Source organism: Netta rufina (genome assembly GCF_964035555.1).
Source record: "Netta rufina genome assembly, chromosome: 24".
NCBI classification, from domain to species: Eukaryota; Metazoa; Chordata; class Aves; order Anseriformes; family Anatidae; genus Netta; species Netta rufina.
In genome coordinates, this window is record NC_140148.1 from 520,118 (window position 1) to 535,185 (window position 15,068).

The window sequence follows — 15,068 nt, forward strand, 5'->3', positions numbered from 1 at the left end:
CCACGGCCCTGCCTTGGGCTGCCCGGGCTGCAGAAGAAAATGAGGCAGTTGTCACGTTCGGCTGGTTTTCTTAATGACCCCAAGGCCCATAAATGTGGGAGCAGGCTCTCGTCCCACTTATATCAGTGTAAATCAGTCACACTGAAATCACGTCTCTGCCCTGGGTGCAGGTTCACGTATCTAGCCAGGGCGCCTGGGACGTCCACCGTCCCACGAGGAGGTTGCAGAGCGATGTTCTCCCTTGCCTGGCCTTATCTTCAAGTGCTGAAACGGGAGCCAGGATCCCTGTTCTGCGAATGGTCTTAATTTTAGCAAGATATTTTCAACAGCTTGCACAAACATCTTGCTTATGAAACTGTGGCTAGGGATTAAACGCAGAGCCTGGCTGTGCTCTCAGTGCGAGGCATCTTCAGCTGATGCAATTAATTTTGACCTTTTGAAGGTAGCATTGGTGGGAGGGGTGAGGCCTTCCATCCAACCAGCCGATGTTGTGGGAAAAATAAACTTCTGGGAGCACAAAGCTTTCTGCTGGTGGGGAAGTTTTCTCCCTTTGTACTCGGGGAGTTGCACGTCCAGGATCCTGGGCACAGCTTCCGTGGAGTCTCTGCTACCAGCACCTTCTCTTTTCTCCACTCCTTGCTGACAGGGTGGCAAGATGCCTCCAAGTTCTTCTCATCCCTATAAAAAGCAGGAAAAGCAAACGCAGGATGGGAAGCTGAGACAAGCTGCTTTCAGCATCCGCCCTGCGTAAGGGTAAGGTGGCCCCGGGCAGTGCTGGGGAGGGGAACGGGCCCCTTCATCTCCAGAGACCTCTTGTAGGAAGATTTTCTGTGTTAACCCAGAACCCCTTCCCCTCCCAGCACGTCAGTGACACAGAGCATAACTCTGTGACAGGAGCGCAGGCTGACGGGGGGATGGCAGTGTGTGAAGCCCTTTGGCAGCTAACCGTAATGCTCCGTAGCATTACAGGGTTTTTAGTTAGCCCCTGAGCAGCCTTCCCCCGGAGTCCAGCCCTCCCATTTTGGTGCTGTGCATCCCTCCCTCCCTCTCCGGTCCTCAGCAGGTGACCGTGGCTCACGGGGGACCCAGCAGGTCGGTGCCAGGCACCGTTCCCCCCTGCTGGGTTGTTCTCTGCATCCCGCTGTTGTCCTCACATCCTCCTGCAATAACCTTTCCTGGTGGTTACACAATTTACTGGCTGCTACCAGAACTGCTGCTTGCTTTGTCCTCTTGCTCCGTGCCTGCACACCCTGATATTTCCTTTGCCTGCAGTTCATAACCTCTGGTTCCTGCACTTTGTACAAGCTTAAATAACTCAGCAGCTCCTACTCCTTCTATTCCCTTCACAATCTTTTCCTCACCACTGCGTGCTCCCCCTTTAATACTTTCCAAAGGATGCAGACCTACTTCTTTTTTTTTTTTTTCCCAGCCTTTCTATTTAAGTTCCCCAAGTCCCTGAGTCATTCCAGTTGCTCCCTGCTGTACCATTATCCATCTCTGTAATGTCCTTTTTCATATTTAGGTGATCAAATCCGGGCACAGTACTCCAGATGCACCCTTATCACTCAGTCCCTTATACCATATTAGAAACATTTCCTCCAACATGTGCTCGATATTTTCTATTTATGCTTTCTGGGCTTGGTTCAGTCGCATGGCAGAGCAGCGCAGTCCGTTGGTACAGCCCTGGTGCTCGACTCTCCCCCTGCAGAATGTGGTTTTATTGGGTTTAATTGTCCCTGGGGGCATCATCGCAGCGGTGTCCTGTCGTGACATCGGGAGTCACCCTCAGTTTGGTGCTGCACCATCAGAACAGTCTCCCGACCGAAACCTTTGGTCCAGGTGCATGTTTTAATGGTTGTTTTGCGTGCTTGAAAGCTGCGAATCTGTTTTTTGGGTGGTTTTGTGATGGTTTGGGAATGCTGGGACGAGTTTTGTCCCCAGCCTGCAAAATGGATGGAGCAGCATCTCCGTCAGCCGCGGGGCTCTTGGAGCGCAGGACATGAGCCTCCTGGTCCCACTGTGCAGCAGGATGCTCTCAGCCCCATGGGGACCCACTTTCCATGGTCTCTGGGCCAGTTTTGGATGGGAAATGGCAAAGATGGCAATGTTTTGGTCTGGAAATGCTGCTGTGACACTTTCCATAAAACCCACGCACACATTTTGCTGAGGGCAGCCTTGGCACAGAGTTTGCTGGCGGTTTCATCATCCCAAACCCTCGGCTTCCAGCAAACAAACCATTTGCCTCCCCCTAAAAGGAGGAAAAAATTGAGTTTGCTGGTTGACGTGTTCCCTTCCTTTCTGCACAGCCTGTGGTCACAGCTCCCCGGCTGAGGGCAGGAGCGGAGGCGCAGCCTTCCCCACCCTCAGGCTGCATCGCGCCTGGCGCTCTGGGACCTCCTCTGACCGCCCGGGAGCGAGGGATTGAGGCAGATTTTGCTCCCTGCCCTCCTCCCATCCCTGTTCCTGCTCTGGGCAGTCCTGGCTGAGAAGTCAGTGCCGTTTGATTGCTGAGTGGGCCCTGCTCAATCGGCTGAAATCCCCTGCATGGCTTCTTTAATGAATAAACAAACTTGGCTGTCACCTTCCCCCGCAGCACCCTCCCAGAGGCCCCGTGCAAATACCGATGCTAATTAGTGGTATTCCTCTTCCATGCCTCTGGCATGGCCAATAAGCAGCCGTCACTGGGGGGACGCTGCCCGGCTGGTGCCACGTGCCCCCTCCCAGGGCAGGGGCACAGCTTGGAGAGGGCCCGGGGAGGAGGTGAGGGACTCGGATGGCTTGGTCCACCTGTGGTTTGTAGCCAGCAGCTTTAGTTCGGGTCTCCTGAAGCTGAAGCACGTGTCAGTGTGCTCGCACGTTTTTACTCATCGTGTTTCTGCATTTATTTATTGACCAGCCATTTTTTCTTGTGGTATTTTCAGGCCTTTACTTTTCAGCTGAAACGCAAAATAACACCAATGTTTTCTTGTCTTCCCCCAAATACCAACCGGCTGCAGCCCCTTTCTCCAGACACCTCACACCATGACCCCAACATTTCCCCATGTAATCCCCTCTCCCCAGTATTTCCCCATGTAATCTCCCTCACCTTTCCGCTTTGCTTCCCAGGAGGCCCCCAGCGAGATTACGCCAATTACTACCAAGGCCTGTGGGACTGCAGCGGCGAGCACCCCAACGAGCTCTCCTTCCACCGTGGCGACCTCATCTACATCCTGAGCAAGGTAGGGCCCCGCCAGGACCCCCACGCTTGCCACCGTGGGGCTGTGGCTCAGACACGAGCTCCTGAGAGCTGGGGAGGTCGGTGAACAGAGAAAATCGAGGTGCAGGGTTATGTTCAAGTAGTGGAGGGGGCAGCGAGATGCCAGGGTCCAGCTCCCACTTGGGACCCCAGCATCCTGCTCCCCGCTCTGTGCCTTCCCCTTCCCACAGCCAAAGGAGCAGCCAGCTCGTGTCCCCGCTGTCACCCTGGTTTTGCCTGCAGCAGTCAGTGCCGCTCCTGTCCGTGCCTCCTGCATTCACATGTGGCACTTGAAATGCCCCAAAGCAAGATTTTTTTCACAGTAATGGAGTCTGTGCGTGCTGTTGCTCAGGTATTACAGGGGTAATTGAGTTGCTCAGCCAAGTATGACCAGGGCTCTCTTCGGCAGGCGCACGCAGGTGAATAAATTACCTGTTTGCACTAGCAGGTCCGCAGGGGTGAGAGCAGGGCCACCGGCAGCCATCGGTGCCTGTGACCCTGCCAGCCCCACTCGTCCCCGCAGGGCCCTGCCCTGGCTCCAAGCCGCCCCCCACCTGATTGCAGTGGCCCCGGCTGGCAGCGGTGAGCGGGGCCGGGGGCACTTTGTGGGAGGCATTTCGCTTCTCACCCTGATTTGGCACGGGCACAGTGATGCAGTGGGGGGGGCTGCGTTACGCGGGTGGTTTTGCAGTGCACCACACAACCCGACTGCACGCTCAGTGCAGCTCTGGCAGCAAGGAGGGAGGAACGACGCCATCAGCCCTGCGCAGAGCATCCCTCGGCCGAGGTGCCAGCACAGCAGGTGCCTTTGGCTTCCTGCGCTGTGTCTCTGGCTCCAGCCCCCTCTCCAGGGAGGTTTGGCAGCCACGTCTCAGTGCTGAGCATCACCCACGCGCTGAGCATCCTCCGTGGGGTGGCAGGGGTGGGGGCACGCTGCAGTTTGCTGGCTTACAGGGGGCTGTCGTGCCCCAGCTGCCCACGGTGGGCACCTGCCTGGGGGAGGCTGAGCAAACCCGAAGCAGGGAAGGGCAGCACATGCAGCGGTGGGTTACAGATCCTTGGGGATGAAGAGTCTGAGGCTTGCTAAGACCAACACCGTGTTTTACAGCTGAGAAAAAGAACAGGATTTAATTTTGCCTCCTGGTGGTAGGCACAGGATGTCACCGTGGTAGAAATAGGTGACCGGCCACTGCAGCAATGGGCAGGGGAGTGGAGGCAGCAGCGTCAGGCCTCCTCTTGGAGGCCTTCTCTGAGCCCTTGAGGCTGGACCCTTGGCACGGGCTCCCAGTGTCCTGCCGGGCACGTCTGCGCCGTGGCGGGGCCGGGACTGCAGCCTGCAGCTCCCCCGGCGGGCCGCGAGCCGGGCACCGCTGGTGCCGCAGCAGCCCCGAGCCCGGTGGGGGCCGACCACCGGCAGCTCGTCCGCCTCCCCACGGGTTCGCGCGGCACCGAGCACGGCACGGCCCAGCTGACATTTAGGGGTGGGTTTGAAGCCAGCTCCTGTGCATCCCCGTGAAGGCAGCTGCATCTTTGGCATCAGCAGAGAGCGGCTTTTATTCTTGGTGTCACTGTGTCTTTCTGGAAGGCTGAGAATTTCCCATCTGTGGATCTCAAAGCACTTTACAGCGGCATTTACCAACTCTGCCCCCCGCTGCTTTACAGCAGCGAGACGAGGCTGACGTGCTCCGGGCCTGAACCCAAAGCCTGGGCTTGTCACCTCGTTTATCCGGGGGGGGGTTTGCCAGGAACAGCTGACGGACGTCCCCGGGGTGACCCCCGTTGGCCGCAGCCCCGGCTCCCCCCAGCCTGTCCCGCCGGCGGCCGAGCGGATTCAGCAGATCCCGTCCGGGTGCGTGGGAAGAGCAGCACGGCGCTGCCCCGCCAGCTCGGGGACACAGCTTGGAGTCACGGCAGGGTTTTTGCTCTCTTCAGTGGCTCCAGATTGCGACTCTTGTGCTGGCTTCCTCACACGTAACCGATCGGTCCTGGGAGCTTTTCCCCCGTAAATTACTTTGCGCGACGGATGCTCGCGGCCGCAGCAGAATTGAGGCAGCACAGGGCGAAGGGGGGAGAGGAGGGAGGCGAGCGGAGGGGAAAGGTGTTTGAAAAGCCTGTTCACTCAGCTGCATTTTAATTTCCTTTTCAATCTTGTCCCAATTAATTTCGCAGAATTAATCTCACAGAAGCAAACTCGGCAGCATCGAGGCTGCAGTTTTAGCGGTGCGGTCGCTCTGTCTGAACATGAAATAGTAGCTAATATAAAAATCCATCTGGTGTGTTTGAAACACATGCCGGCTGCTGCTCGGGTCCTGTCTGACATTTCGAGCATCAACAGCGGGGAAAAGTGATTTGGGGGTTAGTGGACATCAGTAGCTGGCAGCAGCCCAGAGCACTGGAGAGGGGGCTGCGGGCACGGGGTGGGTGGGAGAGGCCGCCACGGAGGGGACGCGCGCCCCAGCCCGGGGACAGGGCGGGTTTGTCCCCGAGGTCCCTCCTTGCAGCGGTCCCTTCGCTGCCGCGTCCCCCCGGCCTCCATCCCTCACCTGGCCGCCCGTGCCAGCGTCCGGGAGGCCTTGGCTGGGGGTCGGGGGCCCGCGGCCGTCGAGGGCTTTTCCTGGGCCCCCGCTGCAGGGTGAGGGGCGAGCGGGGAGCGCGGCTGCGCCCCGGGGCAGCGGCTGCCCGCAGCACGGACCCGCAGGAGGAGGGAGCCGGGTGCGGTGCCGCGGGCCGGTGGCGGCACGGAGCGGGGCCCCCGGGGCAGCTCCGGTGATGCCCCCGCAGCGCCTCGCCGGGCCCTGGGGCTGCCCCGGGGCTGCGGCCGCCTGCGGGGCCCCCGGGTGGCCGGGGCCGGGGGTGCCGCGGTCCCGTCGAGGGGCTGGCGTGGCGGCCCCTCCGCGGCCCCGTGCCCGGTACCGGCCGTGCCGCAGCGCCGCCTCCCGCTCGCCGCGAGCCGAGCCCCGACGCCCCGCGGGTCCCGGCGGCTCCCGGCGGCCGGCCCCGAGCGCGGGCGGGTGCTGACACCTAGCGGCACGGCACGGCCCCGAACGGCCGGCGGGGAGCGGGGGCGGCGGGGGGAGGCCGGGGGGAGGCCGGCGGCGGGGGGCACGGGGCGGGCGGCCGGGGTCAGCGGGAAGTCAGCGGTCACCCGCCGGTCACACCGGAGCGAGGCCATCGCGCGGCGGCCGGCCCCGCGCCCCCCCGGCGGGAGCCAATCGCCCAGAACGAGCCCCTGGCAGCCTCATTCCTCCCAGGTAATTTGTATAAATGAGGGGACGCCCGGCGCAGGCGAGGACAAAAGGGGGCCGGGGCCGCCGGGGCGCAGCGCGGGGCTCGGAGCCCCCCCGCCCGGGGCCCGGAGCCCCCCCCCAGGCCCGCGGCCGCTGCCGGTGCCGGCACCTGGTCCCGCTTCGGCGTGGGGGCTTCGGGCGGCCCCCGGCATTTATTTTGCCCTGAAATTCATAATAAATGCGGTTAAAGGCTTCGTCTCTGACAGAGGTAATAATAAATTCACTGCTAAAGACAGTAGTTTAATTCCTTATACCCTCCAATACTGCGCAGAATAAACTATATTCATCACCGAGTAATTTTTTACCACATAAATCTTTAAAACTAACCGTTGTAGGCTGTTGAGGCTGAAATATTGTGAATTTATTAGATATGCCCATGTAGTATTGGATTCAGAGGTTTCCATTCGAATATATTACGGGGGAAATTTGTGTCTTTAAGTGTGACAATGCTTCCATTTTCCAAAGCCACCGTTATAACCAGCAGCTCCTCCAGAGTCAACTCTGCCTTTATGAGACAGAGATTTAGTAACGAGCCCCTCGCTAAGCTGCCGGGGAGGTGCGGGGGTGACATTTGCGGCGGTGCCCTGCTTCGAATGGGTGGCAAAAAAGCGCTTTTGTTTCCAGTGTAACAAATGCCTGGTGATTTCCCAGATTGCTTCGTAAATGGAAGTGGAAATTTCACTTGGGGTTGCGGAGCCGGGAGACACTGAAGTGGGGTGTCGTTGGTAAACCCGTCCCTCCCTGGCCATAACTTTCTCAGGCTGCAGTCGGGTTAGAGATTTACGTGTTATATACTGCATACATACACACAAATGTGTGCAGAGAGACGGATCGGAGTCCTTTTTGTCTGGAGAGTGGTTAATCTGCAGTAGCTGGCACCCAGGCAAAACAGATCACGGAGGCTTCAAAATTGGCACAGACTTGCCAAAATGTGACAAGCCAACACCTCGGCCGTCGTCACAACTTCCTTGCGTATTTTTTTAATATTTTAGCCTGTTGAGCGCCTGTGTTTCAAGTACGCATCCTTGTTTCCTTTGCTAATGTGAAATACCAGCAGACAGTAGAAATCTTTGTTCGTTAGAGAGAGACGGAGATAATTATAAAACCATCTCCCGGTTCATGAGGCGCGGGTAACATTTAAACCAATTGATGTGGTAACATTTAAAGCAGTTATATTGCAAAATGTCACGTACGGTCTAGTTTCATTAGAGACGAGTTAAGAGATGGATGGAACTGAAGCTCCCAGTCCTGGGCATAAAACAAAAGTTTCCTTTGCCGTAACTCTGTCTCAGGCTGCGGCGCGTGCCCCAGAAAGGTGACGCCGTGCCCTTCCCCGGGACCAAACCCCCAATGTCTGAAACTTCCAGCGCTTCTTCCTCTATGGAGCAGTCACAAATCAATAGTTAAAAATTAAAACCGGGCTATTAACTGCTAACAAAAGCGCCGTGCCCAGAAATCCCACAGCTGGGGATCAGTTGTGCCGAGGAGCCCGGTTCGGAAGATAAGGGGAGCGCACACAATTAATGTGCAGCATCTCCCATTTGCAGCCAGAGACGTGCTCTCCTCCACCCGAGGATGCTCACAAGCCACGAGTGTTTCGTGCTCGCTTCCGCGCTGCCTCTCCTTTTCTCCCTTTTTTTTTTTTTTTTCCCAAGCTGCTCCATCTGTAAATGAACAAACATCTTGATTTTATAGCCTTTTGCTTTGTAACACTGAGGGATGGAGGGGAGGGGGTAGAAGTAGTGGAATGCCTAAGTAAGACTTTAATTCCAAATTCATTTACGCTATAGCGATGAAGTTGTCACAAACCATAATGCAGTATTTAATTAAAATAACAGAAGTGTATCTAGATATGTCCTGGGGTAGCTATCACCAAATTATAGCCTGTGCTATCCGTATTGTATTTATGAAGCGGCGGTGTCTAAGGTACAGCCGAGCGGATGCAGAACGTTTAAAGCATCCTTCTCGCAAGGGCTGCGAGTTTCTCTCCCTCCTCTCCCTCCTCTCCCTCCTCTCCCTTCCCTGCTGAGCTCTCCGCAGACCTGGGAGCGTCGCCTCGGCTGTGGCTGCGTGGGGCCCTGGGGGTGCTGCTGGGCCCGGCTCCTGGCCTCCAGCTCCTGACCTGCGCGGTTGTGGCAGGACCTGGGGCCGGGCTCCCGGTGACCCCTGTCCCGGCCCTGGCAGCCCCGCAGCAGCGCCCACCCCTCCGCGGGGGTCCCGGCCCCGCGCCCCTCCCCGGGCCCCGCCGCCACTCCTGGGGAGGGATGCCCGGTTCGGGGGCTTGCGTTACCCATCAGCAGCGTGCTGGTGGGGGATGAAGCCGAGACTTCTGTGCTGGCCAGGGTCAGGCTCTGCACTTGGCACAGGAGAACACGATGGGCCCTCTGCCAGGCCCTGGTGAGCTCCTGGTGCTGCTCCTGGGCCCTGGCCCCGCTGCCAGCCCCCGGCCCCCCGCCCGGCATGGGTTGCGCATGGCCCCGCTCTGCCGGGGGGGCTGACTGCAGCGACCTTCGGAGGGAGGCGGGCAGGGGGTCCTGTGCGAGGGATTGGGATAAACCCATCCCGTAGCTGCCCCACACGGCTCCCCCCCGCGCCCCCGGCACCCCTCGCAGCCTGGGCAGTGGGGAGCGGGCGGCTCCTCGCACACGCGCGTGCACACGCATGGCCGCAGTTCTTTCGAGCCCTCTTCACAGGTCACAGGCAGAGTTTAACTCAGATGGCTGCTAATTTTCATCAGGCGTGAGTGTTCAGGACTTTAAAGGCGAAAATAATTGGCTGCAGAACAAATTTAGGAAATGGAGTGTGCGATAAAGCAAATAAAAATCCCCCCTCCTCGTGGCGGGGAGGAGGAGGAGGAGAGGGGAAGGAATAGGTAGAGGGGAACAGGCCTCAGCTTATTTTACCTCCCTTGCAACTTTGCCATTAAAGTTGCACCTACAGCTAGGAAGTTTGTCCGTGAAAAATGGTCATTTTGTTTCCCCTGCTCAAAGCACGTTATTAAAATGCTAATTTAAAAGAAAAAGGAGTTAAATATCTAGCAATGGTGCAGTCTAATTGCAGCCATAATGAGCTCTCTAAATGTGAGTGCCCCTGACACACAGAGAGCATAAACAGCCAGCAAACACATCATTAGTGCTCGCGTTCATTTATTCTGGCGACCTGACGATGACCCCGCGAGGGTCGGAAGGAGCAGGTGGATCCGGCTGCGCGCCCCGCGGGACGCAGGAAATGAAGCCGGGGCCGCTGCCATGGCAACGCCGGGCGGGCACCGCTGCGCCGGGCGGGGCGGGATTGGGATTGGGACTGGGATTGGGATTGGGATGGGGACTGGGATGGGATGGGGACTGGGATGGGATGGGATTGGGATTGGGGACTGGGATGGGATAGGATTGGGGACTGGGATGGGATGGGATGGGGACTGGGATGGGATGGGATGGGATGGGATGGGATGGGATGGGATGGGCCACCCCACCCCATCCTGCCCCATCCCATCCTGTCCCGTCCCCTGCTGCCCCCCCTCCGGGCTCACTCGGGCACCTGCTGGCAGCAGGAGGGGGCACTCAGGAGAGGAGCGAGGCAGCCGAATGCGCAGGCAGACGGCTGAGGAAGGAGATTAATAAAAGTGATTCTTTGGAAGTGATTTTTGCTCTATTCCAGCCCGTTTGCTTCTAAACAGCCTCGCTGATCACCTCCCAGCAATGGCACAATAACTTCGCTCTGATTCTCCCCCCTCGTTTCTCCCTCCTCTCTCTCTCTCGCCTGTCCGAGGGGCACAGGAACACCATCCCTGGGAAATATTTTAAAATAAAAAATCTCCCAGCCGACACCCCCGTCCCTCACCCTCCCCTCCCTGCACCCCCCTCCTCCCGTGCACTCTCGATGAACCTGTGATATTGTAGCAATGGCCCTTGAAGTGCAGTGGGGAGGTGATTTAGGAGAATATTAAAGGCAATGTGGAGATTCGAAGGCGCCTCTCTCAGGGAGATCTGGAGAAATACGCAGCACAGATGGGCTGAGCAGATTAAACATTTCCGTCACATTGTTTTCAAATTGTGTTTGCGGTGCCTGAGGGTTGGTACTGCGGTCAGAGCGCGGCGGAGCCGCGCAAAGCTGGGAGCCGCGCGCTTTATGGAATAAATATTAATACGGCAGTTTCACATCAGCTCCCAATCCCATCAGCGCCGCGGCTCCTGCCGCCGCTATTGTCTCTGAACTCGCCGCTGCCTCCCGCGGCCCCGCTCCGCTCGCGGCCCTCCTGCCCCGGCGGCTGGCGGGGCTCCAGGCGCTCCCCCTGCCCGCGCCGCGCGGGGTCCCAGCCGTGGCCATCTGTGCGCGCCCCGCGCGGCCCCCCCGGCACAGCAGCCGCTGGGGGCCGGCTGCCCCCACGTCTGCCCAGCCACCGCCACCCCGGGGCTTGCTCGTCGTAGGGTGTCCTAGCCCCTGGTGCTGCCTCGCTTGGCTGGGTGCTTGTGTTTGATGGAGAATGGCCGGTGGGCCAAATCCTGCACGGCAGCGCCCAGACCGGCCTCCCCGTGCAGGCCTGGGGACGTGTCCCGAGGGAACCCGCTGTTTGCCCTGCCAAAGCTCCCCCTGCCCGAGCTCCCCCCGCTGGGAACCGCCACGCTCCGCTCTGCTCCCAGCCCCGGCTCCCCCCGGGTTGGGGCGCGTGGGCCGGGGGAGGGAGCAGGGCCTGGCCGCGCGTCCCCAGCTCCTCGCAGCAGCTGGGAGCTGAGCCACGGGAGGCAGGTGGGAACCATTTGGTTCTGAAAGGATTCACCCTACAAAAGACCAATGTGCTGGGGGTAAGGGGAGGGCCGTGGGGTGAGCACCTCCTGACCTGCTCTGCCCCGGTGAAAGCCCCTCTGGGCACCAGCCCAGCTAAGGGAAGGCCACTCCCAGCCGCATCCCTCGCGGGCTCTGAGTCCCTGCGGACAGGCAGACCCCCGGTTGCAGAGCTCGCTGTGGCTCCGAGCTGGTTTTCGAGGTGAGTCGATGTAAAGCTGACCTGGTATAAAACTCCCCGGTGTCAGCCGACCCCTCGCGCGCCCGCCGTACCTCGCTGTGAATTAGATTCCTCCATTTTCCTAACAATAATGTATGACACACAAGCACTAATAATGGGGCCGAGCAATCATAAACCGATAAGTCCCTGACTGATTGGCTTTTCCTTCGGCATCCATCAAAGCGTCATTGATCTTCTGTGCGAGGCAGGGTGATGAATGGTGCTCCTGGAGCCCAAAGGGGTTGTTTACGAGGGCTGCCAGAGGAGCGCGGTGGCAAGAAGGGCTTGGGAGCACCCGTGGGGAGTGAATATTGTCCCCACAGCGCTCGGCAGAGGAAGGGAGCCCACGCTGCCTCGGCGAGGGGCCCGGGGGGTGTTCAGCGGGATGATTTGAGCTTGCCAAAGAGCCTGGTGTGGCAGGGCAGGTGCTGCTGGAGAGATGTGGCTGCGGGTTTAGGGTCCCATGGGGTGCCCATCTACACTGGGCTGGGGGGGGGCAGGGGGCGGTTGGCCACGTTCTTGTCACTGTTTGGGCTGTGGGGACACAGGGAACCTGCAGCTGAGCCATTTGGGGTCTCAGCCTGCCCCTCCTCGGCAGTGTTGGCTCTCCCAGAGGTACGGGGACAAACCGAGCGGTAGCAGCCAGACGGGAGCGGGTTTGGGGTTGGGGCTGGGACGTCAGCAGCTCTGACCCTCTGTGGCAGCAGCGTGTGGAGCAGGGACGTGGCCAGCCTGCAGCACACGAGGCAGCACAAACACAAAGCGGCAGGAAGAGCCAGAAATGAAAGGCAGCCTCCATCCAGCGGGGGCTGCAAGCGCTGCCCAGGCTCCCCCGCCCCCTGCCCCCGGGGAATCCGCTCGGGGCTGCCTGTGGCCGGGAGATGTCCCCGGGCTGGGTTTGTTCATGGGTTTGCTGTTCCTTCTGGTTAGGTGGTGGCGGTTTGGGGCTGGGTTTTTGCTGTTTTTTTTGTTTTGTTTTGTGGTTATAGTCTTGGTTCTTCCCCCCCCCCCCCTTCTCCTTTTCCCTTGCTGATGGAGCTTAGCAGCATAAATCCTTTTACAGCCCCGTGCACCAGCCCGCCATAAAAGCCCCGATTGTTGGCGATTATCTGAACGAGCGTCTGCTTTTGGGTTCGATTGGCACCGGGGATCTCGGGAATTAAATGCAGAAAGTGCTTTGAGGGTTTTTCTTCGTTCTGGGAGTAAATCTGAGAGTTGCAGCAGGAGTGAGATGAGAGGAGCTGCGTCTCGAGACCGGGGCAGGGAGCTTTGGTGCCCAGAGCTGGTCCGGGGGGAGGGTTTGGTGCCAGTCCCTGAGTTTGGGGCTGAACCTCGGCACCACGGCGTGTGCAGGACGGCCGGGCAGGTGCCTCGGTAGGAAAGGGGCAGCCTGGGCACTGCGGAGGTGGGTCAGCGCTGGGGGGGGTGACCCCGCACCCCGTTCCCTGCCGTGTGCCAGGCTGTGAGGGGCTCCCAAGCGGCCGGCACGGCCCTGCCACAGCACAAGGCTCTGCTCTTCCTCCTGGCCACTGCCCGGTGCCCTGTGTCATGGCCTGGCTGGGTGCTGGGGACCCCCCGAGGCCCCCGGCGCGGCTCCCAGCGCCTGTGGGTGCTGCCCCCAGCAGCACCCCCCGCAGAGGGCCCCGGTCCCCCCCCACGGCGCCGTGCTGCACGCGCAGCGCCCACCAACCCCGCTGGAGCAATTACCTCCCCGATGAGCGGTTTCCAGTCCCTTCTGTAAAGTCTCAGCTAAATTGCTTCCCCCCCCAGCCGGGTCCGTGCAGGTACCGAGCGCAGAGGCCCCATTAGTGTCTAATTAGGTAGATTCCAGTAAAACCGTCCTCGAGCTCCCTCCTTCTCCTCTCCCCCCCCAAAACCCAGGCACGCAGCAGCCCCGGTAGCAGGCAGCAGCACGTTAGCGAGATGTAAATTAGCACCTCCAGACGAGAGCAGAGTTCACCCTGCACTGGGCTCTGCCTTGCTGTGCCAGTGCACTCCTCGTTTTAATAGTTTAATAAAAATTAGCATAATTAACGAACATCTGTATGATCCAGAGTGGTGCAATTTGGCACTTGGAAACGAGGACTTAAACATTATTGCTGGGAGTTTAATGTTGTTTTAATTCTTTTTGGCACTGTGCAGTGAAATAAACGCTTGGTGCCGCGAGTTCTCGGCTGGCTCTCATTTGCATTTTCCTCCCTTTGATTATGAGCAATCGCGGACTACCCGGCAATTCATCAAAGCAGAAATTATTTTAAAATACCTCATCGTGTTCGGGCTGTGGCGGAGCGGGGGCTGGGGGCTCCTCCTCACGCCTGGGGTGCGGCCCCAGCCCCCGCGTCCTGGGGAGCTCGCCCAGGTTCCAGGCTGCAGCAAAGGGACGAGTTTTTTTCTTCTGGTTTTGCAGCAGGATTTTTCCTGCTTGTCTGGAGAAGATGGCAAAGCACGGGGGGCGTGAGGGAGCAGGGGAGGTAGCCCCTGTCCCCCCCCACGCCGTGTTTTCCATCAGCATCCTGGGGGCTTGCGGGGGCAAGGGCCTGGGACACAAAGGGGAGAGCAGGGGAGGAGGGAGGACAGGGCTGAGGTGCAGCCCAGCAGGATTTACAGGGGAGAGGTGGGTCTGGGGGATTTTCTTGGTGTGGGCTGCTCTCTGTGAATCCAGCCACCAAAGGACGGGAGCGGGGCCGTGCCCGCTGCCCCGGCACTAACCCCCCCCCCCCCCTGCTGTGCCTCCCCAGGAGTACAACATGTACGGCTGGTGGGTCGGGGAGCTCAACAACACCGTTGGGATCGTCCCGAAGGATTACCTGGTGGCTGCCTACGACCTGGAGGAGTGATGAGGACCGTGGCACCCAGGTGAGAGGCGGCACCCCAGGGTGCACCTGCAGGGAAGGGCACGGAGGTGGGTGCTGAGGAGGGGGCTCTGCTCTGCCCAAGCCTCCAGGACCGTCTGGCTCCATCTTCTGGTCTCTGCTTTATGTGAGACCGCGAGGCCAGCAAACACGGGCACAGCTCAGGGAAGTCCCCACCATGACCAGGGGCTGCAGGGCTGGGGGTGCCAGGGGCGCTGCCACACGGACCCTCAGGCGCCCACCTCGCACTGCCCCACGGCTCTGTGCAAAGTGTCCCTCCTGGCAGTTTGTGTCCTCGGGTCACAGAGCGGGGCTGGGGCAGCAGAGGGGCGTGCAGTGAGCTGGCAGCAGTCCTGGCACCTCCCCGGGGCTGGGAGAGCTCCGCGTTCACCCGGTGGTCCGTGGGTCGCTGATGCTGTGGGGCTGGGCTGTGTCTCAGCAGCCTCTTCCCCACCGTCAGCGTCTCTCCCCCTCCCCAAATCCAGGTGGATCCTGCACAGACCGACCCCAGCCCCAGGCGCCCCCTCCTACCAGAACCTGCTGCACCAAGATCCCAGTGTCCCGGCCCCACGCGGGGTCCTGGAGCCCTGCTCTGCCCTCGGCACCCGCTGCAGCCCCAGGGCACCCCCAGCCTCCCCCACCCAGACCCACGGGGATGGGGTCGAGCTCTCCGGGGTGCGGGGGTGCTGGCA

The 15,068-nt window shown here is 59.8% G+C and overlaps 1 protein-coding gene across 1 annotated transcript in view; it reads left to right on the forward strand.

The window, feature by feature from the left end:
• SKAP1 (src kinase associated phosphoprotein 1) overlaps positions 1–15,015 on the forward strand; it is a 118,340-nt gene extending 103,325 nt beyond the window's left edge. The window contains exons 9-11 of the mRNA XM_084301252.1: positions 3,106–3,218; positions 14,263–14,380; positions 14,862–15,015. Of these exons, the coding sequence (XP_084157378.1) occupies positions 3,106–3,218; positions 14,263–14,361 (212 nt within the window). The 3' untranslated portion in view covers positions 14,362–14,380; positions 14,862–15,015. The remainder of the gene's footprint in view (positions 1–3,105; positions 3,219–14,262; positions 14,381–14,861) is intronic.
• The last annotated feature ends 53 nt before the right edge of the window (positions 15,016–15,068 follow it).